The sequence below is a fragment of the Mastomys coucha genome, unplaced genomic scaffold (assembly GCF_008632895.1).
Source record: "Mastomys coucha isolate ucsf_1 unplaced genomic scaffold, UCSF_Mcou_1 pScaffold15, whole genome shotgun sequence".
In the NCBI taxonomy this organism is placed as follows: domain Eukaryota; kingdom Metazoa; phylum Chordata; class Mammalia; order Rodentia; family Muridae; genus Mastomys; species Mastomys coucha.
In genome coordinates, this window is record NW_022196897.1 from 96,323,555 (window position 1) to 96,350,991 (window position 27,437).

Genomic DNA, 27,437 nt, shown 5'->3' on the forward strand with positions numbered 1-27,437 from the left:
AAAACTCAAACTCATGGAAAATGACACTCTTAGGTATCTAAATTCAGGTACCTGTATATTCAGAGATGGAGGCATCAAAGATAAAATTCAATTTCTCCATCATTATTACCAGATGACATAATGGCTCAAAAATGCTTATGCTTAGGGGCTATAATTCTCCAACTGCTTCCTAATTAATCCCAGGCATTTCACAACTAAAAAGACCACATCTCAGCTTGGGTAACATATACTTCTAATTACATAAACAGTGTAATTTTGGCATATCACTGGAGTATTCTCAAGGTGACAGATAATACAGAACGGTTTAGGTTCATAAGTGCAATAGCTTGCTTCAGTTGAAAATGTGATTTCTTAAATTGCTGACTAACTTTACATCAGAGACATGTTTAGTGACAATAATCTGTTTCAGTAATTTGCTTCTAGTCCTTCCTGTTTCTTTTAGCCCACTTTAAAAACTGTCTCAAGATAGAAGTCCTATATCCATTTTGATTTGAAGTAGTATCAGAAATAGGGGAGTGAGAGGAATAGAAGAGACCGCTGTAATATAGAGATACTCCTGCTAATTAAATTCTAATCTCTGGAAAACAAAGCAATGTGAAGAGAGTTTCAAGATGGCCATTAGTAAGAAAAACAACCATTGCTGTGAAAGTTATTATGCTGTGTGCTCATTGTTTGTATACCGTTTTTAGACAATCAACAGATTTCAAATTTCTGTCCCAGAACTAACTTGAAAAATAAAAACTGGTATCTTCTGTATTTTTACTCTAAATTAAGTGAACAATCTATTTCATTTGTAGTAACATTGCTAATATTTTTGTATAATATAAAAATGTATAATTATTAGCCTCTAATTTTCTAGAACTTATAACGATTACTAAAAGAGAATATATATTTTTATAGGTTGAAAATAACAATCTTATCTTTAAGATGTTACTTGACAAACATAAGATCTGAAGTTTTCTTACAGAAAGGATATATATATATATATATATATATACATATGTATATATATATAAAATGTTTATATTTAAAAGTAGCATACCTAGTAGCCACCTTATTAGAGAGTTATGAACTCTGTGTCACAATTGCTGTTATGTATATGGTTGGAGAGACAGTACAAAGGATAAAAGCACTGGTTGCTCTTCTTCTAGAGGACCTGGGTTTGATTTCCAGCACTCACATGGTGACCCACAATTCGGTGTAATCCCACTTACAAGAGATTGTGTCACCCTTTATTGGTCTCCATGGCACTAGGAATGCATGTTGTATACAAACATATATGCAAGCAAAACATCCATACACATAAAAGTAAAATAATATAAACTGCATTGTGAGAAATAATCCTGTCTAATAACCTGAATGTGGAAGTTTGGTACCTACCACTACTTTTTTTTTAAAGAATATTCTAGATTAGATACACAATAATTAAGGACTAGACAACAACACAAGAACTAGACTTTACTGACTATCTAATGACATTCAATGTAATCACTATTTCATTCAACATTTATATCTTCCATTATGGGTCAAATGTTGTGATGTGCCCTAATGAACAAGAGAGTCATATTTCTTTTCCAATAGGATGACACAACACAAAGTCAATAACTACATAAATAATTCCATATACCATCAATAAAACAAAATATAACAGTGGGATGGAATTTTAAGTGCAATAATATGAATGCTATTTAAAAAGGTTTGTCATGGTAGGAAAAGACCATTGAAGTTGTGATGCTGAATTGATACATGCCTATAAAAGGAAAGTAACTATTTGCCATTTTCCTGTTGTGCTTTTCCCTGGATAAGAAAGTTTCTTTGACTTTTAATATTCCTCAGTTGCCTATAGATTTTGGCTTAGAGTTTTTCACTTTAGCATGTGTATTGCTTTTGTTTTTGTTCACCTCATGAACCTAATAGTCGGCCCTAAAAGCATACATATAAATAATATTATATAGACTCAGCAGATTGCATTCATGTAGTTAGGAATACACACACACACACACACACACACACACACACACACACATACACACACACATATCCATGAACTTGAGATAGAGCAAGGAGGGTTGAATGGGGTGATTTAGAGGAAGGCAAGGGAAAGCATAAATGATTTAATCATATTATAATATCAAAAATTAAAAGAAATAAATTTTAATTTTTTTGGTTTTTTGCTATTTTTTTTCAAGACAGGTTTCTCTATACAGCTCTGGCTGTCCTGAAACTCACTCTGTAGACTAGGGCGACCTTGGACTCAGAAATTCTGCCTCTGCCTCCAGAAATAATTTTTTAAGGGAGAGAATATATTTATTTATTGTTGGAATTCAACCATTCACCTTTACTTTCTAGTTGTAATTATTAACTTAAATTGCCATCATCAATTGATTTAGAAACGCAATAGAAGCTCAACTCTGGGTTTGCAGTAAGAGTGTTTCCAGAAAGGTTTCCTTGAAGAAGTAAGGCCAACCCTGAATGTAAGTGGAAACATCAATATTCAGAGGTACCAGCCTGAATAAAACAATCTGAGAATCAGTATCTCTCTTTCTCTGCCTTCTGTCAGTGGAAATAATATAGCCTGTGGTATCAAGCTGCTACTACCATACCTTTCTCATAAAATAAACCCATTCTTTCTTAAATCACTTTTGTCATGTATCTTGCCACAGCAATTATTAGAAAAGTAACTAATATATTTTTAGTTCGTGTATATTAACATTTTCCCCAAGATTTAGTCTTCTTTATTTGTATTTGTATGAGTCTATGTGGGTATGTGCCATGTATATGCATGTACTCTTGGAGCCCCCAAGAGGGCATCAAATTCCTTCGATCTGGAGTTACAGGTAGTTGTGTTCATATTGACACAGGTGTTAGGAACTGAACTCAAACTCTTTGGAAGAGCAGCAGGTACTCTTAATCCATTAGTCATCTCTCCAGCCCAGTTTACATTTATAACAATAAACTCCTGCTACTTTCCAGTGAACCATAACAAATCAAACCGCGTTTTCTTGTATCTCATGGAGAAAATGTTTTTCCTAGTTCATTCTTTCAATAATGCTATACATGCTATTTATATGATCGATTCCAATGGAGCCATAAACATTAATTGCTATTTTTAGTTAAATAATATTATATCTCCCCAGAAGACAACTGAACATCCCCCAATATGATCTGTTGTCTGTCAATAGTCAAATCAAGTACAAATTCTGCTGTTATTCCACAAATCATTACAAGAATACCATTTATACATTAATATCAGTTATCAGTCACCTAACGTATCAAAATATGTTTGAGACTGTCGAATGAACACTTCTTAGTTTCTTTGTGAACACACAAAGAAAGGTAAATAGCTTTATAACCTCCAAGACTCACAAGGACAAACCTATAGAGACTTTTACAAATGTAGTCAATCAAAAAGGGCTACTGGCTAAGAGAAATATAATTTGGGGGGACTAGAGAAATTATTCAGATGGAGGTTGTAATTTATCAAAGAATATTATATGCATGCACAAAATTCTGAAAAATAAAAAATTAGACTAACAGATGAAATTAAAACTTGTAAAAAATGTGTTAATTTTTGATGTGAAAGTCAAACATCAAACAATATGAAATTATAGAAAACATAGTTGGCAAAATTCTGTAATAATTCCTGGTATATCTGCCCTTAACTCTATTGCAAATAGCATATCTGGTAGATTTACACTATGTAAAAGTAATATTGTTTTTAAAAGTTATATTTCTAAAGAAAAAATAACGAGGACAAGAAACAGAGCCACAAAACCTTCAACCTACATTTTGTCCAGCCCGAAAGATGTATTGGGGTAATGGTGTCACAGAATTTGTGGGAGTGGCTGACCAATGACTGCTTCACCTTGAGGCCCAAGAGAGAGCCCATGCCTGACACTGCCTGGATAGCCCAGAACCAGAGAATACGTAGGCCATAGATTGAAACCCGACTGGGAAAAAAAAGTCAATGAAATTATGATATTCTTATAGATTAAAACCTAGCCCAGTCATCACCAGTGAGACTTCATCCAGCAACTGATGAGAACAGCTGCAGAGAGTCACAGCCAAATATTAGATGAAGCTGAAGGAAGAGCCCAGAAATGTGGGAGGCTTGTAGGATCGAAGAGACTGTAGGACACCAAGAGATCACAGACCACAAAATCTACCAAATCAGGCTCAATCATAGAGACTATATAGGTCCGATATAGGTCCTCTGCATATGTTACAACTGTGTATCTTGGTGTTCTTGTGGTATGTCTAACAGTGGGAATTGGGAGTTTCTCTGACTCTTTTGTTTGATCTTGCAATCCTTTCCTCCTCCTACCCCCTATCCATCCAGCCTTGATATAAGAGTTTGTGCCTAGTCTTATTGTAATTTGTAATGCTAGTATATTCGGTTGATATCCCTGTGAGGTCTGCTTTTTTCTTAAGAAAAACAGGAGGAGTGGATCCTGGGGGAGAAGGAAAGTGATGGGAGGGATTGAGGAAAGTAGAGGGAAAGAAATTGTGTATGGGAGAAGAACAAATTCTAAAAAGACCTATTCCTTACACAAATAACTTTGACACACATGTTGGATGAAAAGGGATGCTATCAAGTGATATATGTGAATAATAGGTGCATGATCTATCTCCACACCATTGCTCAGTTTAATTTTTAATACCCAATTAAATGGATTGTTCAGAACAAAACAAGAAAAACTTAAAGTAAATGATGTTTGAATAAAATAAGAAAACATGGGTATTGAAATGATATGTAATATTCTCTTCTTAGAAATTTTTATGATGTCATTATCTTTCTCTTTATATCCTATAAATTATTTACATTCTGATCGATTTTAGTCCTAATATTAGTATTAGTATTAATAGATATAATTAGTATTAATAGATTTGCAGTTTTAACATATGTAGGTAGTTGTTTACAAGGACTTGTGTTTAATTTTATGCAATCTGGAAGTGTAGTAAGTGAGGACTATCATTGGGGGACTCTCAGGACTTTGCAATTGTTTGACACTTATTTATGCAACTATAATATTTATCACTCAACAATCAAATGTGTATTTCTTAGCAGCTGAAAGATCATCTGGCTTAAACTTGTACCAGAATTATGTATTGTCGAAGTGCCTTTTATTAGTTCACATCTAAAATTGCAACCTTTGAGAAACTACAGCATAAAGATAGAAGGTTTGAAGCTACTGTGGGATATGTAGCAAATTCAAGGTCATACAGAGCTATATAGTGAACATCTCTGCTCAGCAAAATAAAGAAATAAGCCTTTTTAGAGACTGTGATTATTTTATTGATTATCCTTGATGCAATACTGATCTTTGTACCATGGGTTCATAAATTTGTTTGTGAGAACCTACACTTCTCCCTTAAAAAAATACCACTTGTCTCTATTCTCCACCAAGAAAGGCATATTTGATAAATACAGAATAGGACTCAGTTTTAATCATCTTTATGACATTGTTCTTAGTAAGTTTCCTTTCAGACAGCCTCAAGAATGATATTCTCCCTGGCCAAAAATATTCTCTGCTTCTGTCAGGGTGTGAGAATTCTGCTGCTTTTATGCTGTTGTTGGATGTGTTTCTTGTCTTATACATACCCATCTTGTCTCAGTGTTTCCTAAACTATAAAAAGTGTTTAAGCATAAAGCTATGTCTCATGTTTAACTTCTGTCCTACTTTCATGTCTATCACTGTGATAAAATATTCCGATGAAGAGCAATTTAGAACAATGGGTCTATTTAGCTCAAAATTGGGGGTTATAGTTCATTGTTGCAGGGACTTCAAGCTGTCAATAAATTAGAACAGTGAGCTGTAACACACTCACAGACAAGAATATATAGAAATGGATGCATGCCATGCTTAGTACTCAGTTCATCTGCACTCCTATATAGTCCTGGACCCAAACTTGGGAAATGATGCCAATCACAGTCGACTGTGTCTTTTAATTAATGCAATTAGTTAAAATGCCCACTCTCTCTGTATCTATCCAATATAGTACTCCAGGGTCTAACTAGAGCAATTAAACAATGAAAGAAAGTCAAAGGAATGCAAATTGGAAAGGAAGAAGTCAAGATAGCACTATCTGCAGATAATATGATAGTATACATGAACAACCCCAAAAATTCTATCAGAGAACTCCTACAGCTGAAAAACAATTTCAGCAAAGTGACTTGATATAAAATTAACTCAAACAAATGAGTAGCCTTCTTCTACACAAAGGATAAATGGGCTAAGAAAGAAATTATGGAAACAACACCCTTCACAATAGTCACAAATAATATAAAATATCTTGGTGTAACTTTAACCAAGCAAATGAAAGATGTGCATAACAAGAACTTCAAGTTCCTGAGGAAAGAAGTCGAAGAAGACCTCAGAGGATGGAAAGATTTCTCATGTTCATTGATCAGTATGATTAACATAGTAAACTGGCCATCTTACTAAAAGCAATCTACAGATTCAATGCAATCCCCATCAAAATTCTGACTCAATTCTTCACAGAGATAGAAAATGCAGGGACAAAAAGTAGAGAAGAAACTGAAGGAAAAGCCATCCAGACACCAAACCCTGACAGTATTGCTGATGCAAAGAAGTGTTTGGAGACAGGAGTCTGGTATGGCTGTCCTTTGGGAGGCTCTGCCAGTACCTGACTAAGATATATGCAAATACCCATAGCCAACCATTGGACTGAGCCCAGGGACCCCAATGGAAGAATTTGGGGGAAAGAACAAAGTAGCTAAAGGTTTTTGCAACCTCATAGAAAGAGCAACAATATCAAGTAACTTGATCCCTCAGAACTCCCAGGTACTAAACTATGAACTAAAGAGTTTACATGAGTGGGTCCATGGCTTCTGCTACATGTGTAGCAGAGGATTGCCTTATCTGGCATCAATGGGAGGGGAGGCACTTGGTCCTATGGAGGATTGATGTACTAGAGAAGGGGGAGGCTAGAGGGATGATGCAGGAGTGGGGGGAAGCACCCTCTTAGAGAGAAAGAGGAGGAGGGATGGCATGGGGGTTATGGAGGGGAGTCAGGGAAAGGGGACTGACTACATTTGAACTGTAAATAAATAAGATAATAAAACCAAACAGTTGTACATAAACTTAGAAAATAGAAATTCATTTTTATCATGAAAATTGTAGCCTAAGTGTATTTGTATAAGACACTACAATGAAATTATAGTTATGCATTGCCTAACAACAGGGAAATGTGTTGTTAGGTAATTTCATCACCTTAGGAACACCAGTCTATGTATTCAGAATAGGATGATAATCCCACTTCTAGATAATCCCAAGTGACACCATTATGTATCCAATTTCTCATTAACCAAAATATTACTGTTCAGGTCATGACACTAAATGATTAAAATGGAAAATTGTTAGTGTTCTTCATCTATAATACTTTTATTCATTCTTCCCTAAAATCTAGGATCTGTAAAGTAGCAAATAGTTAAAGGGAGTGAAAACACATTGATCCTCAATGTTTTACACGTATTTCTGCTGTGAGTCCTTTACTTCCAAGATCTACCTGGACTGCAAACTATCGTTGCCTTCCACAGTCATTTCAAAGCTTTTAAATTTTATTCTTGTCTTATACAATACCTATCATTTGCAGCCTCCTCCACCTGTACCCCTCTGAGTCCACATCTAATGCTCCTATATTTTTCTTAGAAAAGAGCAGGGATCCCTGGGATATCAACCAAACACAGCCTAACAAGGTGTACTCAGACTGTGTGCAAACCACACCTCCTCCATCACTGCTGGACAAGACAACCCAGTGGAAGATAAAAGCAAATCTCTAATGTTAAATATATTCTAACAAAACCCCCTGGTACCTATTACTGCAAATAATATTCAATGCTGGACATTATTTTTGCCACGATTATATAAAAGTGAAAAATGGCTTTTATTTAAATTAAGGGGGACTCTTACTTAAACCATATAAGCTATTTCTGTAACTCAAAACAGAAAATAATCACAGTATAATATTTGTAGATGATCAACAACCACCACCAAGAACTCACAAATGTTTATCTATGTCTATGTGGCTCTGTCAATAAAAAAATATGTTTATATATATATATATATATATATATATATATAAATGCATGAATATATTTATATATGTAAATCTCTAGAGGTAGAGGGATCAATTAGTAGGCATAAAATTGAAATTCTAGCTAGTAAAAAAAAGACAATTTATAATTGATTTCATGTCATATTTGATATTTTGTGTTGTTCAAACAAGTCTGTAGTACAGTAGTTCTCAAACTAATACAGTTCCTTATATGTGGTGATAACCAACCATAAAATTATTTTCATTGCTACTTTATAATTAATTTTGCTACTGTTTTATATCAAAATATAAATATCTGTGTTTTCTGATGGTCTCAGACAACTCCTGTGTAAAGGTCTTCCACCCCTAAAGGGATTGTGCCCCACAGATTCAGAAGCAGTGCTATGGTGCATATTTTCCATTCTTATGTTTGTGGAAACACATGTTTGAAAATGCAAAGTTTATGAAGTATCAATTTTGATGTCAAAGTGGTTATTCTAAGTAAATCACCAATTGACATATGACTTTCTATAACCCATTTAACTTTCTGTTATCTCTGTCACCAATTATTATTTGATGCAATGCATAATTCCTTTAATCTTGCTCTTTCTCTCTAACAAGTAGAATAGCAAGACCCACAAAAATCCCAATTCTCTTTTGTTCATAGTTGTACCTAGACAATGTCTGGTGTATGCACATGCATGTATGCAAACACACACACACACATACACATACAACATTAAGCTTTTGCTCAACAAAATATTACTAAAATAGAGTAAAATTCAATTTTATTTGAAAATTTTATCTTTGATGCAATGGAAAATACACCCTCTAAATATAAATGAAGTTGCGTAGTGACTTCCATGGAAAGGAAATCTTGGGATCATTTATCTTGGTCCTCATCATAATGAGAAAACAAAAAGGCTAAAACATTATGTGGAAGATATTCAATGATTCCTGGTATATAATGGTGTTTTAAACAGGACAGTTTAATTTTTGTTCAACTAGAGATTTAACCTTACCATCAATAGTATAGATTGACTAGATAGAGAGTAGAAAAAAAAATGTAATTTCATTTTGTCTTTAGGAAATCACCAGTATTCAAGAAAGGAACATGCTGGTATTCACTAATTAAAATACTGTGAGTATCCACAGTTAAATCCCAGAAGATGACTCAGCAATGCACACATTTCAATTTAGAAAATCACAGTACTCAAGTGAATACTTGGTGTTTTTTTGAAGTAACAATGGATGACCTCGTCTTACATGAAGTGTTACAGTAGATAAAAAGAAAATAAAACTAAATATGCAAAAGGTTGTGTTGAGAACTTAATCTATTAGATATTCTTAACAAAAACATCAAACACTGTTGAAATAAGAATGTGTTTTTAATGTTCTTCAGTGATTCCAATTATATGCTTGGTTGCTCCTTTGGTATAATCACCATTATTGTAGCTTTGGGAATATTGGGATGGTTATTGGTGGTCTACAGATTTTACAGTTGTATAAGACTGTTGATTATTTTTCTCCTTTGACTACTTGAACAGCATCTTCAGGTTGTATGAGACTTAGTCCAAACAAGCCCTGCACAATAAAACTCTAGCTGAAACATCAACGTGGATGAGAGAAATCTCACAAGACCTCCCTAGTCCACTTGAAGAATTAATGGGTGTTTAGAGAGGGAGAGTGATTCTTTTCTAAAGGCAAGCCTCGTTGACATATTATCCAATATCAAGCTGTCAGCACTAAATATGTACAAATAGGAGCAACACAGAAATGACTCAGCACTAATAACTAAATAAGAGATCATGAGTTTGAATGTGTGTACAGGAGGAGTTGGAGGTTAGAGAAAGGATGAAAATGATGTAAATACAGTACACATATGAAATCCTCAGAAATATTGAATTTACAGCTGTTAATACAAACCATACAAATTACTATATATTCTTAATATATATTTAAAGAATATTCTTGGTATATATTTTTAAAAAATAAAAACACTAAATGGATCTCAGGACCTTGAAATATTTCTAGGTGGTCTTGATTTTGAAATATTGCCTATATTTCTCTTCTAGAATTTGAGTAATCTAAAATACTTCATATTTTTTGCCTCATTTCTTTACCTCTCCCAACATACTGTGTTCACCTATGCACATACATGAATTTCAACTACTTAAAAGACTTTTATTGATTCAGAGTCAAATGCATCTCATTTGGTATAGATAAATAAATGAGACCATATTTTCATAGTTATGTACTCTGTATCTTTTGAATGGGGACAGAATTATCTGTGCTATGATTGTAAAAACTGTACAATGTTTTCTACTTTCCTTCTTTCATTTCTCTCTCCCTCCCTTTCTTCCTTCCTTTCTTTTCTTCCTATTTCTATGCCCCTCTTTGTTTTATTGATTACTTTTTATCTTTTTTATATTTTCAGACAGTTCTCAGTGTGTATACTCAGGCTGTCTTGACTTTGCATCCTCCTGCCTCAGTTTTGTGAGTGCTAGTTTTAAAGTGGGTACACAAACATCCTGGCTTCTTTACATTGTTGTCAACCATACTGAATCACATGAAAAGGTAATTCCCAACCTCTGTTTTTCTTCTCTTCTTTTTTTTCTGGAAATGTATAATTTTACTTTTGATCTACTTTCTAAAGCACAGAATGGACACTCTGAAATATTCTACTGTCTTAAACAGAAAGACAAATTAAATAAATTATTTAATATCAAATTAATTTATGAGGTAAATTATTTATGAAGATCTTATGAGATATACAAAGTACATATATATTCATTTATTATATCATTGGCAAAATAACTCTAATGGGGGACAGCTCTTGTTGGGATGATTCTGTAATTGTCGCCAGGCCATCTGCTTATAAAGCAGCAACTTTTGCTCTCTGTCACTATTAAAATAAAATGGCTTGTTTAATGAAACAAGAAGGGATTCAAGGTCAGGCATAAAAATATCATCAGGTGATCTGGTCTTCCAAATCAATCAGTTCTTTCAAATATTCAGTTTTCATAGAAAATTATATCTATTGTATGTAGTGATTGAAGATTAGAAATAAAACACATGGGACTTCAAACTGGATGTTTGACTCTGTAGGCATACAGAGTTCATTATTAGTTTGTCAAAAAGGAAGATTTTCAAGTTTGTAGTGACTGAGTGTAGCTTTCTGCTGCATTTTCTTAAGAATATGAGTCTGATTTGACCACAGTAGTGGACAAAAAAACCATCATGATGTTGGTATCAGATGGCGAAGTTGAAACTAGATAATCATCTAACTGTAAACATCATGATATAAATTCAAAACAGCAAGTGCAGAGAATAATATACAGCTCTACTGTATCTGTGAGTCAGATGCAGTGCACCTTGAAAGAACTAGTAGTCTTTAAGGTGTATTCAGGTGTATTTTGAAGCAAGAGACAAAAAAAAAAAAACAAAAAGGAATTTTTGAAAAAGTAGTTTTTAAAATCTACCAGAATATAACAAAATACATAGGTTAATTAACTGTCACCAAAAATAAAAAAAAACAATAAAATAAAATACTCGCCTGGAATGTTAAAAATAAAAAGGTAAAGATGACAGTGTACTGCAGTTGGTGAGGGCTTCTCACCAACTCAGACACATGCAACGTTCTTAGAACAATATTGTGAAAATATGAGCTTGCAAATCATCAGAGCAGCAAGGAACACTGGCAGCTGGCACTGGATGTCTGAGAATCACCAAGTTTCTCCATTACCTTAAGTACATTAACTGCAAATGCCCTCTAGTCTTTGCAGCTGGCACTCATAATGGAGAAGCATAAACAGTTCCACAATCATTATAATTGCACCATCAATCATTTTGCACAATGTAGTGAGAGCACATTTCTGCATTGAATGCAATGTTGTTTTATTATAAATATTACAATAAAGAATTGACTCAATGCCGGTCTGATTTTGTTCACAGGTACAGTTTAGGGGGAAAGCCAGGAATGGAAAAATGTCATCACATACTTGAAATAAAATATACCTCTAATATTTTCTGAGAGTTCACTTCTCATACAAAATACTTACAAAAGCACCCAGGTGTCTTTATCTCCTTCCCCAAACATTAAACTTATTGATAAATGGTCCTTCAGAATGTATGTATGCCTCTTTTCCAACAATAGCTATTACCCAGACTGTAAGAAATGATCATGAGTAAATTAGTTCTGAAACTAAGCCTGCCTTTTTCTGGCTATTAGCAAACAGGTTTATAAAATACTCTTATATTTTGAGTATGGATCTAGAATTAAAAATTAGATATGAACCTGAATTTATAGAATAATTCAGAATACTCTCTGAGCATGTTACTAGTTTTACGAGAAAAATTCTTACTTCAGGAATGAGAACAGGTTTGTCAAGCTCATATTTATTGTTTGTTAATCTACCCAATATATTTGGCTAAAATGAGTTGGAACGAATAGAAATAAAATAAAATAATGTTAGCAAAGGCAGGATGTAGAAAAGTTTTAAGATTACAAAATGGCTAATTTGTCAACTGGAAAGTAACAATAAAATCATGCTATTAACATTTGAGAGGAAACGATTTTCGTTTAGAATCATTTTGTTCTTGTAGTGATTCTATTTATTCATTTATTTTTATTTAAAAATTTTACTTTTGAGAATTTCATACATTAATGAGCAATACATTTATATTATTTCTATTTCTCCCATTCCATCCTTCAACTACCCCTGAGTCTCCCCCCACTTCTTCTCAAATTCATGTCGTTTTGTTTCCTTATTGAAAATAGATTCTTTTCTCACATAATATATATTAATTGCTGGTTTTCCCCATCTATTTCTCCCAGTTCCTCCTCTTCCCATAACGATCCACCCTTTCATTAGAAAAGGAACAGGCTTCAGGATATTAGTAGAATAAAATATAATAATATGAAAAAAAACACATAAGAATTGGATGAAACTGACATGCGGAATGAAAGTAACCTAAGATAAGGTCCAAAACACAGACATGTTCGTGCTCATATACTCAAGAATCCCCTGAAACTGGAAGCCATAGTATATATGCAAAGGACATATAGGCTAAAAGGAGATAATAAAATTAAATATAGTATAAAACTTTAAGAAGGACAAACATAAATGAAAGAAAAAGCCCTGGCATATCCTTGTGAGACAAAGAACCTTCAAACATATATTTGAGTTTGCTTTCTGGTGGCCATCTACTTGTGGACATGTGGCCTCTTCTTAATAGTACGTATTTTTTCCAATGATATTCTCTTGGAGGAAATTAAAGTTTCATTTGCAACTGGTTATCAGTTGGAGATTGACTTGGGCTTAGCATTGGGGACATATTTCAGCTCTAGAACCTCATCTGTGCAGACCTGATACATGATCAACCATTTGTAGTTAAGAGGAAAGATAAAATGTTATTGTAAATTCTAAAACCAAGGATCTCTTCCACTAAATTTCAGGAAGCTACTCGAGAAAATGTAGCAGTAAAATAATGGGGAAAAAAATCAAGAAAGCAAAAAAAAAACCTTGAATCCAGAGTTTGCCTTATATATCTATTGGCCTACTATAGGCTTATGATGGCTCCTGAGTTTTGCAAGTAAAACAAAAAATAGTTAAAAATTTAAGAATTATTTTTAAACATGAAAACAAATTAGAAAAGAGTAGTAATGAGTATAAAGTAAATGAAAATTATAAGATATTTTTGAGGAAAAAAATTACCCCAAAGGAAATTAACTTCAGCTTGATTTAATTACTATGTAGCTAAGCATCAATAAATTTAATAGAAAAATAGCACTACTCACTGATTAGTCAACATGATGATAATAAAATATAGAGTAGATCACAGTGTCAGGGTATGAAACTTTCAAAGAATTAATAAGAATATTATTTTTAAAATGCTAGACTTTAAGCAATTCTGTAAGAAATGATATCCAATTTATCAAATAATAATAAGTTACTTTGCACATGAGGTATTCAGATGGGCTGCAGACAATACTAATGACTTTTAATTTTTACCATTTTCCCACGATTTTTAGTTTCATAAGAAAAGGCTTCATGTATTTCTAGGATAGTCTCATACTCACTTTGAAGACTTGGTTGAAATTGAACTGACTTTTCTGCCTTCACCTACCAAGTACTAGAACTGTAGGTATGTAAGAGCTTGTCCGGCTATTTAACTATTTTATGTACCTAGGTATGACCAAAACTTTGAAAGCTATTAGCATTTAATGTATATAGATTGACAGCATAAAACTGTGACAGTGTCAACCATTGTCATACAATGCTACAAATTTAGTTATTACCTACAAAAATTGCTCTTGCCTCTTTCCTGTATGGTAAGAGAAGTTAACACAGGTTCTGACTTCTTAGCAACTTTTTAAATTCTAAAATATATTATTAATAAATTGTTTTGTGAGAAATCATCATCTATGTTCTTAGTCATACCATGTAGTTACTACAGTATTAAGTAAGTATTTATATGTACTGAATCATTTGATTTCAGCAAAATTTCCTTTGGATATAATTAAAAGAGAACTAATTAATATATTTTAAAGAGGTCTAGATTCCACCATCCTTATAACAAAACAAAATAAAAATTGAGTTTATAATGAGTTTATAATGTGTATTAGGCAATGTTTTCAACTTTCTTAAACTGATAAGTATAATCAGGTTAATATAGAAAGATCCAGCAAGGTGATGCAGTGGGTAAAGGAGCTTGTCCCTAAGCCTACAAACTTCACTTCAGTCCTGGGAACCACATGGTGAAGGGAGATAATGAGTTCCTGCTGGTTATCATCTTATCTCCATACATGCATTCTGCCAATTCCTCCCACAAGTAGGTAAACATAATTTAAACATTTAAGAAAAACGGTGAAGAGGATAATGTGTAAATGGACTATTATGTGTTGCATAAAAGAAACAGTCCCAGATATTGATAGAATAAAAACCAAAATATATACTTTCAAATTCACTGAACTCCAAACCAACAAAAGATGAAATGTGAAAGAGGCAATTGAAAACTCTAAAATCATAGCTGAATAAAAATAAAATAAAATAAAATAAAGGACACGGTTTTTCAATTCTCACCAACAATTTATGTAGCCACAGACCTCTTTACTTTAAGTATGTAAAAACAAAAGGACTGAAGGAGCTGAAGGGGTTTGCAACTCCATAGGAAGAACAACAATATCAACCAAGCAGACTTTGCCAGAGCTCCTAGGGGCTAAACCACCAACCAAAGAGTACACATGGATGGACACTTGGCCCCAGCCAATAAGGTAGCAGCGGATGGCCTTGTAGGACATCAACAGGAGGAAAGGTCTTTGGTCCTGTGAAGACTTGATGCCCCAGCGTACGGGAATGACAGGGTGGGGAGGCAGGAGTGGGTGGGTGGGTAAGGGAGCACCCTCGTAGAAACAGGGGTAGGGGAGGATGGGATAGAAGGTTTCCAGAGGGGAAATCAGGAAAGAAGATAATATTTGAAATGTAAATAAATAAAATATCCAATAAAAAAGAAAGAAAATAGGAAAATAGCTTCTTAATGTTACATAAGTACCATAGAGTATAGTGTTCTCAGATCAACACTATAAATGAGAACAGACTCATGGGAACACAGGCCAGTTCCAGACCCTAAGGGATTTAGGAGTATTCTCCCAGCCAGTGTTCAGTCCAACCTTATGGTAGGTAACTCTTCGCCCCAATCCTATTTGCTAGTTGAGTGACAGTATTTTTAATACTACTATTTCTTGTTATTAATCTGTTTATACTCCCATGATTTAATTTTGACAGGTCACAGTGCCTAATATATGTTCTAATATTGAATTTTTTGTTAATATTGTAAATATATTACAGATATATTTGCATGGTATGAAATTAATGTACATGATTAAATATATTTAGATTTTATAAAATTTGGTATAAAATAAATTTCACTACCAACTCATTGAAAATCATTTTAAAATGTCACTATTTGCATGGTTATATGCATAAAATATTAATCTACTATTTTGTTTTTGAAATGGTGTGGCTTACAAGCATTTATGCTTGATTGTTAAAAATAAAAAACCTTGGCTTTTTCCATTAAGTTTAAATTTAACGGACTGGATGGTTTGACAATTTTCATTGAATTCCAGATGATTCTTGAATCTTGAAAGTTAAGAAGTTTGGATCACATAGAGCTAGATAAATGAACAAATATAGATGAAATAAATTGCTCAAGATACCAAGAAAGGATAAATCTTTTTAATCTATATCAGTGAATATATTTAACCATAATACCTCCACCCCCCAAATAATTTATGCTAGTAGTGTTTGCTTCAAATCCAACCATAAAATATACATACTTCTATGAGTTCTATACACATTTTTGTAAATTTAATAACATTTTAGAGCCTAATCAATATGCACAATCAACACATGGTATTTGTAAAATATTTTCAGATATATATTTCCCATATCCACCCACTTTTACCCAAAAAGAAGAGCTCTAATTCTTGGGCAGACTGCATCTCACCTGTGGTGATGATAGGAGATCATATCCTGCTGTATCTTGCAGCAGGTCCAGACTTGATACATATCTAACTGTTGGATCAATGTTACAGTTTAAAGTTCCTATTTGAAGTGTTATTTAGGAGGAAAGACAATAACTGAAGAGACTGCAAGGTTGATTGTACTAATGCACTGCCAAGTTTAGAATATAATTTCACACTTCTGTAGTTCCTGATGAAGTATAGCAAGAGTAGCGAATTTGGCTCTTAATGTCCCACATGCTTTTGTTTTTGATACAAAGTGACTCACCCCAGAAGGGACAGTGGTCCATTGGGATCATGATGAAGCTTGAATATAGTAAAATTCTTCACAGTACTATTATACATAAGGAAAACAAGTTGGCCAAGGGGATAGCTATAGACAGGCATTTTAGAAATTAATAGACCTCGGATGCTTTCCAGCTATTTAAGATACATAAAAATTAGATTTTTGTGGGCTCTTGAGTGGATAGAGATGCAGGCTCTTAAATCACATAGAACACAGTTCAAGCCACAAGGCTACCTCCCACTAACAGGCAATGATAACAGTAAAAGAGCTCTTCCTGTAAAGCATCCCACTCTATGAAGCCTTCTGTCCACTGACAAGTTCCTCCATCCATGTAGACCAGCTCTTCAAACTCAATCAATAGCTACAAGCAGAGGGGCTCATTCTTGTATTGGCTACTTGCCACAAGGTTCCACACTTCATGACTTGCCAAGATTAGGAGACATGCTGCTGGTACCCTATTATTGGAAGGAGAGTGGACAAGAACCACAGTCAAAGGAAGAAAGAATCCAGCCATTAATCAGTTAATTTTAGATAGCTAACCTGGGAATTATCCAGAAGTTGTGAGGAACATCCAGAATCAACTATACCTCCCAAAATGGGGCAGAGAAAGGGACAACCTTCCAGTTGCTTCTACTTTTTACTGCTTGAGCTGGGTCAGCCAGGTAAGAACTACTAGTACAGTTGTCTATTAAAATCAGAGGTCAGGCTTGCTAATGAAGACTAGATCAATTCTCCAACACCTTTTCAACAAGGATGGAAATATTGGCTTTGTTTCAAAGCAGTCTTACATAATTTTGCCTATCTTGAGAGGCTGACACAAGATTATAAATCAACTGAGGGTTTCAGATAAGGGTGAGTCTCTAGTATTGTGAGGAGGATATTTGACTCATATTTGACTGATCACAACTTAGACCTGTGAGTAGAATTCTGTACTGTGTGTTCTTGTCAATATACCTTCTGTTCTTCCATTGTCACTAAAGTCCCTGTGTTATGGCTATCTCTCTTAGGTTACTCTAACTGTAGGTTTCCGCATCATTCCCAGCCTCTTACCGATGTGTTGAGGCAGCCCAACGGAGAAAGACATGGTATGTTTGGGATTTCCTGTGCCGAGTGTTTCACATTGGAGTCTGGGATTCTACAGGAGGGCTTCAGCCTCTAGCCAGCTTAAGCCAGAGTTTTTAAAACAGGATTAATGATATGATACAAACTGTTAATTCAAGGCTGTCCTATTTGCTTCAGGGGATATGCTATTCTCTTAGCACTGTGTAAGGCTAGGGAAATAATGAGGTTTGGGTATAAATTTCCCCTGGGTGTCTCTGTCAGTGTGAGAGTCCAATGAAACCATTACTCTACCTAATAAACTGTCATTCCTGTGTGAGAATGGTTTGGTCTGAGGTCCTAGCAGTTGTTATTGTCATAACAACTTTTAAGTGGTAGAAACATCCTTCAATGCTGTTTTCAGGCTCCATGTCTGTAAGGCTTAAGTTTTGGAGTTAACACACCTGGAGTTTGTTTTGTTGAGTTGATTCTTGTTACAGCGTCTTGATGTTGTCATGTTTCCCTTTGAAATGTGTATTTCTAGACAGTTGTTCAGAATCTCATCTATATGTGCTTTGAAATTGGGTCTGACTGTTGCCTTCATTGCCATTAAGAATTGTTTAAAAGAGCTTTCTGGAAGATGCCTTCTCCTGTACAGGGCAATGGAAACAAATCCCACTGAGATTCCTTTTATCACCCTGTCCCCACCTCAGGAGATAGATATCCATTAATTCTTCTAGGATGTAAGGCACATCTGAATAACACTTGGCCTTCTGACAGGAGGGTTTAGATGTTTTTCCAAACTAACCCCTATTTTTAGATGGTGTCAAGTAAACGTATTATTTGAAATTTGTTATGATAGTAAAGAGAATGAGAAACACAAGTCTTAACAAACAGAACAATTATTCAAGACATATGAGGCAAATTTACTCAGCTAAGTTGGTTACCTCAAAGTCTGAAGGAAATAGAAAGGGAGTGAGTTTATTGTAAGGAAAAATTCTGAAATCAGACAAGCATTGTAACTTAAGAAAATGAAGTTATGGGAGATGTGCATATTGCAGGTTCCAACAGTGATGGGAAGGTAAAGAAGTGTATCATTAATGGAGCCAATTTGATCATACAAAGGTGATGGAAGAATATAGGTAAAAGAATAGAAATTGCTGATAAAGTTTGCAAAGTCATTCTAGATTTAAAAGATGATGCCTTTCAGAGACCAGTCATACTAGGCCCCTGTCTGTAAGCACTATCATGTGCTTACAGTAATAGTGTCAGGCCTTGGAGCCTCCCATTGAGCTGGATCCAAATTTGGGCCTGTCACTGGACCTCCTTTCCCTCAGGCTCTTCTCCATTTTTGACCCTGCAGTTCTTTCAGACAGGAACAATTCTGGGTCAAAATTTTACTTGTAGGTATTAAAATCCAAACTGAATTTTAAAGAAGTATGTTTAGTTTTCACAAATCATTCCTGGTATTCCACTGGCAGGAAATGAAAAAGAATCTTTATAAAAATCCAGGCAGACAGTTATCTCAATTTGTGTTAATCTGTGAATACAATTAGGATCCAACACTTTTATAATGGAGTGGAAAATTTAATGATGCCAAATTTTAAATCATGTGGGAAATTGTGTATTACTTTTGTTTTTATAATATACTTGCATTATCTTTTAGAGAATTTCATATATGAAAATGTCATATTTTGATTATATTCAGTTCTTACTCCTCCTTCACCCCAAGTCCTCCAGATCCAACTCAACCCTCTCCAAAATCTATATTCTCATTTTTAAAAATTAGTAGTTTACTACTTCTAGTTTATGCTATACACCCATGAGAGTGGAGCTATCTTCTAGACTGTGGCTGGCCTACCAGGGTCATAGCCTTAAAAAAATTGACTAATTTTCCCACAGAATCCATAAAGTGCCAACAGATCATTCATGAGGCCGATTAATGCTGAAACGCTGGCTGGCTTACTTTTGTGCAGCTCTGGTACAGAGATCTATACCTCTTCTGAGCTTGCCCATACAGAGAGCCTTTATTATTCAGAAGACATTTTTTTCCAGTTAATTCTCCACAACTTCTGGTTGTTAAAATCTTTCTGCACCCTACTCCACTATTGCCTCTGATCGTTAAGGACAGGGGTGAGGGAGTTATATAGATGCTCCATTTGTGGCTGAGCATGACACTGATACATATTCTCTATACATTGATTAGTTATGAGTTTCTACATTAACTGAACTCTAGTACACAAAGAAGAGACTCAGGTGAAATCGGAGAGCTTCAATAATTACTTAGTAAAGAGATAACGATTTATATGGTAAATTGGCTTTATGTACATTCAGAAAAATGGTGCTAATACTAATAGTATTAGTAGGTTGAACCACCTGGGACCTATGGTTTTTCAGATATATGTATGTATAAAGACACTGTGTCTGTTAGCTACAATATGGAGAAATCAACTTGATACTGATCAGAAAACTTCTCTACTGAGTATCTTTCATCTGATGGTACTATAAAAACCTCTGGCAGGGTATGTGTTTCATCAATAATCTTACCCAGCTGTGAATCTAGTGAGATAAAATAATGCCCAGCATAGCAAGTTATAGTCATGGGTAAAAAAAAAAAAATGGTAGAATGAAGAATGAATATTACGGAGGTAAGCAACTGCTTTCTGATTTGATTTAAGGTACATTGCAGAGGAGAAATCATATTCTTGGACTGAAATCTGAAAACAAAGGCCTAAAACATTATATATGCCTAATGTCTACTTAAGTATTACAAGATCATTAAAACTAGAATTCTGGTAACTGGTGTTCAAATAATAAAGCTTGAAGACCTATACCAATGAGGTCTAACAAAACAAACAAACAAACAAACAAAAACCAGAATTTTGGTCTTAGTCTTTCAGGGCCAGTTAAGACACATGTGACAATGGAACCCCTTCAATGGTGCTATATTCTGCTAAGCTCTACCTATTTTCTTGGTCATAGGGACATCCCAAAGACTGAAGAATAAAGGTGTTCATCCTGGAGAAAAGAAAGGCAGTGGGCAGGGAAACATGAACATGCCCCGTGTCTCCAAAAGAAACCATTATTCATCCCAGTAGAGAGCACAACTGGTACAGGACTCCTCCTGGGCTTTTAACAGTAATCACTTAGTAGTGTTGATTGACTTTAACATAAAAATTGGTATTTCCTCACTACTGGTAGGGTCTTGAACACTCAACAAAAAGTATAAAGAGCAAAATAAATGTTTACAATATAAAATTAGAAACTTAATATTTTACAAAGGAGGGCTGGTTTTCTATATAAATATTTTCCTCCTGAAAAACTCACTTCTAACCCTGAAATTATGCTGTTGCTTGCTAATAATTTCTCATAACATTAACTGAATTATTTCTGACAAACATAAAGAAAAGCATTGTGATAGAGAGTGGCCTGAAGAACAATACTGCCTTTAATGGGGACACTCTGGTTAAACACACTGGTTTTCTTTCTCAGGAGAAAGATATTTAAGTATGGTTCATATTACTATTACTGTGGTATTATTTACTAGTTATGCTATGATGGCTTTTAAGTATTCTGTGTGGGCACAGTAGGAACTCTGTAGCAAATCACATTTGAGTTCCTAAAATGGCATCCAGGTCAGTTAATTTGATAATGAATACAGAAAACAATAATTATAAATCAAAGCAAACCCAGGGACATGCAACCCACATGATAGGATAGGGCAACCATTGTATTTATTTGTAAGACTCACAGCCAGAACACTGCTTCTCAACACAGTTGTCCCCATCACCATTGCAGCAGTGATAAAAAGGTATCTCACAATTAATTGTATTCTAGTCTATATTAAAATATAAATATTAGGCCAAGGCTAATGGCAGGGTCCCTAGCTCCTACAGTTCAGACACATGCAGGTGTGTAGACTGAAATCTTCCCTGGAAATCATCTTCAGTCATATCAGGTCTTTCACTTCAACCTTTCCCTCATGCTTCAGGTAACTTAGAATTTTTTTTTTTTTTAACAAGAGACATTTTTTTCTTTCTTTAGTCATAAATAAAAGGACAGTCTGGAAATACTTAATGGGTGAATGGCTTTCTGTCAGCATGTTTACATCCTCAGTACTTTTCTTGTTTTCTAGAGCCTACAGGAAGAGTTTGACATGAAAGGTATTATTTAAGGGGAAAGGAAGCTTACACAGCAGAGCGCTGGACAGTAGATCTTCTCCAGAAGCTTTCCTTGCTGTGCTGGGAGACAGGGACTGAGCACAAAGGTGAGTTTGGGAGAGGAGTGCAGATGGGCACTTTCTGTCACAAATTATTTAGAGAAAAATAAAATGGATTTATTTTCTGCCAGCAATTCTCCATATAAACATTAAATATCATTATGATTAAACAGTTAGTCTGAGTAGAAAAATGCTTGGTTGTGGAGAATTGTTTTAAAAAAAATGCTATTTTTAGGTTTAACCAAATGTTGTTTAGGATTAATGAAACCCTCACAGCTTTAACCGATCATTAAGCCCAAGATGATTGAGACAGCCTGTGTTTGATGTATCCTATGACCTCCCTGAAAATCTTGGTAGCTATATTGATAAATAAAGAGGCATAAGAAGCCAGAACTATCATTGTCCTTTTTTTCATCCATCCTTGTATGACATATGAATCCTTTAAGAGTTTGGTGAATCACAGCATACCAGTCTAGGGAGCAAATTTAGACTTTGTCCAGAAATCAGCTCTAATTTGCCAGCTCGCCTTTACTCCAAGGTGTACTAAAGTTATAACAAGTGTATTCTCCTACTTGTCTGCAGTCCAACACTCCAATATACCCTCAAACCCTCACAAATCAGACATTGCCTATATTCCTCACTGTTGTGGAAGATTCTTGCTTTCAATATGTCTTAACCTAGTAAAACTTCATAAGAGAATTTACTATTTAAAAGAGAACAAGAATTTATAAGCACATTGTTGTTCTCTTTAGAAACACAAATAGCATTATCAAGAACCACAATGTCAACATTTTCCTACAGAAATGCAGACTTGCTCAAGATTCTCATAAAGACTCTGCATGTCTCTAAGATTTCTTACTGTATCAACCTTCCCAGAAAAAAAAAGTTTTGTTTTGCTTTCTCTTTTGTTTTGTTTTGCTTTATTTTATTAATTTATTTTTTGTAAGATGTTCAGGAATGAAAATGTTGGTTGAGTTTAGAATAAATGCTATTTAGCTGAATTGCAATCTTAAATGTATGAAGTTAATTTTGCATTTCATTTTTCTTTATGATAACTTTTAAGACTTCCTCAGAGATGATGCATTGATTAGACAGAATATGTGATTGTAACTGATACTATCATCAAGAAAAATTGTCACAATGTCCCGAGCCAAACATTTCAATAAGATAGTTCCCTAAAGTGAAAGTGAATGAGGCACAAATAAAAACAGAAAAGTGTGTGTGTGTGTGTGTGTGTGTGTGTGTGTGTGTGTGTCCCCTTCTGAGGACATCCTATATAACTAATATGTCAATGTTAAGATAAGCCTGAAATGATATCAATGAATATTTTATCCATTATTAAATTTTCACTCGCAACTATACGTGTCACACAGATTTGTAGTTCTATTGCAATTCTATGCATTAGATATTATTTTCATGTCATATGCACACTAACAACGTTAACAATATTACAACTGTAAGTAGTAAGTTGGGGGGTTGAAGTACAGGAATAAAATACTATAGTTCAAGTATTGGTGACATTGGACTAACAACTGCTATTCATTTTCTTTTGTGAGTAGATAGCTATTCTCCCATCTATATTGGATTCGCTAAATAGATGAGCATTATCTGTGGCTGAATTTGAGTCTCAAATATATCACCACAGAGTCCACCAATATCAGAGAATATTTATTTCTTAACGTATTATGATTATGTTTTCTGAGATTCCTTAGCAAAAAGCTACAAGCAACTAATGACTTTTGGGACACAGAGAATTAGCCTTTCCCAGGAATAATACTGCTTGTTGATTGTTAAATTCAGAGTGGTCAGTAACAATTTTTAAAGGATATTGACTTTACTTACAAAACCAAAAAATAATACCCCCCAAAATGGCACACTTGTTTCACTAAATTAAATAATTTCCCCCAAAAGTAAGGCTTTCTTCATCTGGATCAAGGAAAAATCTTTGCCTTCACCTGTCCTGTCCAACAGAAGGGAAATGGAATACCACAGTGGGAATCAGTATGAATGTTTCCCAGACAGAATTAATGATCTTGACAAACCATTTTACCTAATAGGAGGATGAAAGTCAGTTTAATGTAGGTCTATGTGAATACTCAGTTAAATTTGGTATTATTTACAATAACCAAACCATAGGATCAGTCTATGTCCCCACCTATAGATGGATAAGATTATAAGATTATGTTGTTTGCCAGAAGTGAGGTTTAATAAAACAGTCTCACAAAACCAAATATTGTGTGTTTTCACCTATATGTGAAAGCTGAGGAGGGGGTGGTATAATATGACACTAAAGTGCAAGGACAATACACCGGAAAGAGAAATGGCTCAAAAAGACAGATGAAGTGCACAAAGATGATAACATGATCAAAATACACTATATGCATGTGTGAAAATATGATAAAGTCCCTCAGCTGGTACATTTAATATAGGCTAACTAACAGAGCGGAGGATAACAGAAGGTCAGAAATCAAGAGTCTTCATATTATTCATAAATCAATATAAGAAGTAGATAAACACTTTTCTAAAGGTATTTATCTAATGAAAAAGGCAAACTTAAAAGTCCAAGACACCACACTTTCCATGGAGAATTTCCATCACTTTAATATGCACTGTTCTCATGACCAGCACCAGGTCAGGAGGCACCCAGAGTGTCATCATGCTGATTCCTATTTGTGAATTATCTTTTCTCAACAGGTCTCAGCCTAGAACTAGAAGCAACAAATGACTGTTGAGCAGAGGGTTAGCCTCTCCCTTTGTGGTTATTCAATTCAGAGTGGTCAGCCTTGGTGCCATATACATCCAAACAACGCAACCAGACTCAAAAGGTTGTATCTATATTCATGCATAAACTCTCAATATGAGTCTGAATGTAACAATAATAATAAAAGGAAAACAGGGTGTCAACTTGAGTGTAGAAAAGGACATGGGAGGGATAAATGGGAGGGAACTTGGAGGGATTGGAGGGAGAAAAGGGAATGAAAGAAAGTGATATTGGCTCACGCCTTTAATCCCAGCACTTGGGAGGCAGAGGCAGGTGGATTTCTGAGTTCGAGGCCAGCCTGGTCTACAGAGTGAGTTCCAGGAGAGCCAGGGCTACTCAGAGAAACTGTGTCTCGAAAAACCAAAAAAAAGAAAAAAAGAAAAAAGAGACAAAATCAACTAGAACCAATTATTTAAAAGTTATTCTTGCTTCTTTTTTGTCCTTCTTTTTCCTCATGTTTACCGTTTTACTAATGTTGCTATTTTGTGTGCCAAAATTGAAATTAAAAAAAATGGCTCATGATGTATCGTAACAGGGACACTACGAAATGCCATACTTGTATAAGCTTATCATTCTTGTACACAGTGACAACCAGTCTCAAAGTTGACAGGTTTTTGCTCTTTAACATACAATGTATATATCCTCACACAGTAAGATATTTTGGGGCGGACATTTCGAGATTCCAGGACCCCCAAAGCATCAAAATCTAACAGTATGAGGCAATTTCAAGTTTTCCGTATCTTTCTTTTTTCCCCAGAACATTTATACACGTTTAATGATGCAAGGAAATAAAACTTCTTGAAGTAGCTTATTTTTCCTTAGAATACTTTGAGCTTAAATAGAACTGCACAGGAGCCCAAATTCACCTACTCCCACCGTCTCTCACTTTGTACCCGATTCCAACATACATTCAAAAGAGGATTCATGTAGATTACAATTCCTGATGGGAAGTTCTTTCAGCACAATATTCTGCCTGAAGAATAAATCCCCACTAAGTTATTCTGGGGGTATCCAAAGTTTTTGTTTAGAAAAAAAGCCAAAGATATACCTTAAAGCAGTCATTTGGAGAAGGAATATCAGAAGTAAGATTTCAATAAATTTTTATTTCAGTAAAAAATAGAATCCTTGAAAATTACATATTTTAATTATTATATTAACAAATACCTCATAATTACCATTATTCATTCAGCAAATGCCATTAATGTTGAATAACTGCATAAGAGAATAAAAATTCCAGAATCTATAGCAAAGAAATATGTGCTTTATGAAAAGCCATTTGAATAAGAAAGCAGAACAAACAGTGATTAAAAAAAACCTCTTGATCTGACCATGCCCACGCAACTAGTGAAAATTTTGTAAAAGCTAAATGATGGTCTGGAAAGTTCCAGGAAGAAATACCCAACACATAAAAATCAGAAACCTGTAATAAACGTGGAGTCAGAAGACGAAGTTTTCCAAGGAAATAATATCTAGGACTAATCAACCGCTGGGATTTTTCCACGAATGCATTTATTATACAATTTTTCAAGCTCAGCACAAGTAATAAATTTTGCTCTTATGAATCTTACAGGGCACTAGAAGCGCATACTGAGGCAAATATCACCCAAAATTTCACTCTTCAAAGCCAGGGGTGCTGCAGGGACCTTCTCTGCTTAAATAGTTCACTGCAATGCACTGAAGGAGACTTAAGCGACACATACAAACAAGTCCTGACATGACAGATTCTGTTCCCTCCCGGGCGTTGTGTGGCTCCGGGTATCAGACTCATTCTCCGTTGCAGTATAAAACATTTATAAAATGGGTTCCTAACTTTGCAGAGTTCCACAGCTCTTCCACACAATACACGGGTGAAAAAGATGCTTTTGCCTAACTGCAAGGAGATGCAGAGCGGAATGTGGTGCCCGCAGGGAAGAGAGAGAGATTTCTCACTGACCTTTTTGCTGTTTAAAGGACTGAATGGAGCCTGAGTGGTGGACCATTTTCACTCTGCGTGTTCCGAAGGAGTTGAGGAGCTGTCCGAGAGGGATGCGGAGGAATTGCAGCCAGACTTTCCAGAGACACTCCTGGGGCTCTGAGTAATCCCAGAGCCACCTAGCTCATCGCAATCTGACACCTGCTTTAGCCAGCACTTAGCTCTGAAGGCTGTGTGCCCGCCAGTCTCATCGTCATAGCAACGTGGGAGGGCAGTCCGCGGCCGGCTCCCCTCAGTGGCTACTTCTGAAATAACCCCACATCCCGGCTGTTTCTCAGTGCTGCAGTGAGGGTGGGTGTTGGAAGGGGTTTGGTGCACGTGGGAGAAGAAGAAATTTCTTAAGGACAAGACATATATCCAAACATTCCTTTAGAGCTATCACTAATGCACTCATTTTCAAGCTCTAAGCCTCCTTATCACACCCAAGCACCAGTATTAATTTCCTCGAAGTTGGTCTGTAAATAAAGAAGAGGGAAGCTGGCATCTGAAGGAAGATACTAACAGATGTGGTGCTGTTTCCATCTTTCCTTCTTATATATACATGTGGGGGAGGCCACAACATCCATGATCTGTCTT

General features: G+C 35.0%; 1 protein-coding gene across 2 annotated transcripts in view; it reads right to left on the minus strand.

Moving 5' to 3' along the window:
* The window catches only part of Ano3 (anoctamin 3), a 337,010-nt gene that overhangs the window by 262,522 nt on the left and 47,051 nt on the right, over window positions 1-27,437 (minus strand). Inside the window, exon 1 of one of the 2 annotated variants that reach the window (XM_031371328.1) lies at window positions 26,823-27,026. The exons of the other annotated variant lie outside the window; for it this stretch is intronic. Within the exon in view, the coding sequence (XP_031227188.1) occupies window positions 26,823-26,868 (46 nt within the window). The 5' untranslated portion in view covers window positions 26,869-27,026. Of the gene's footprint in view, window positions 1-26,822; window positions 27,027-27,437 lie in introns of those variants that run through there. 2 annotated transcript variants of the gene reach the window in all.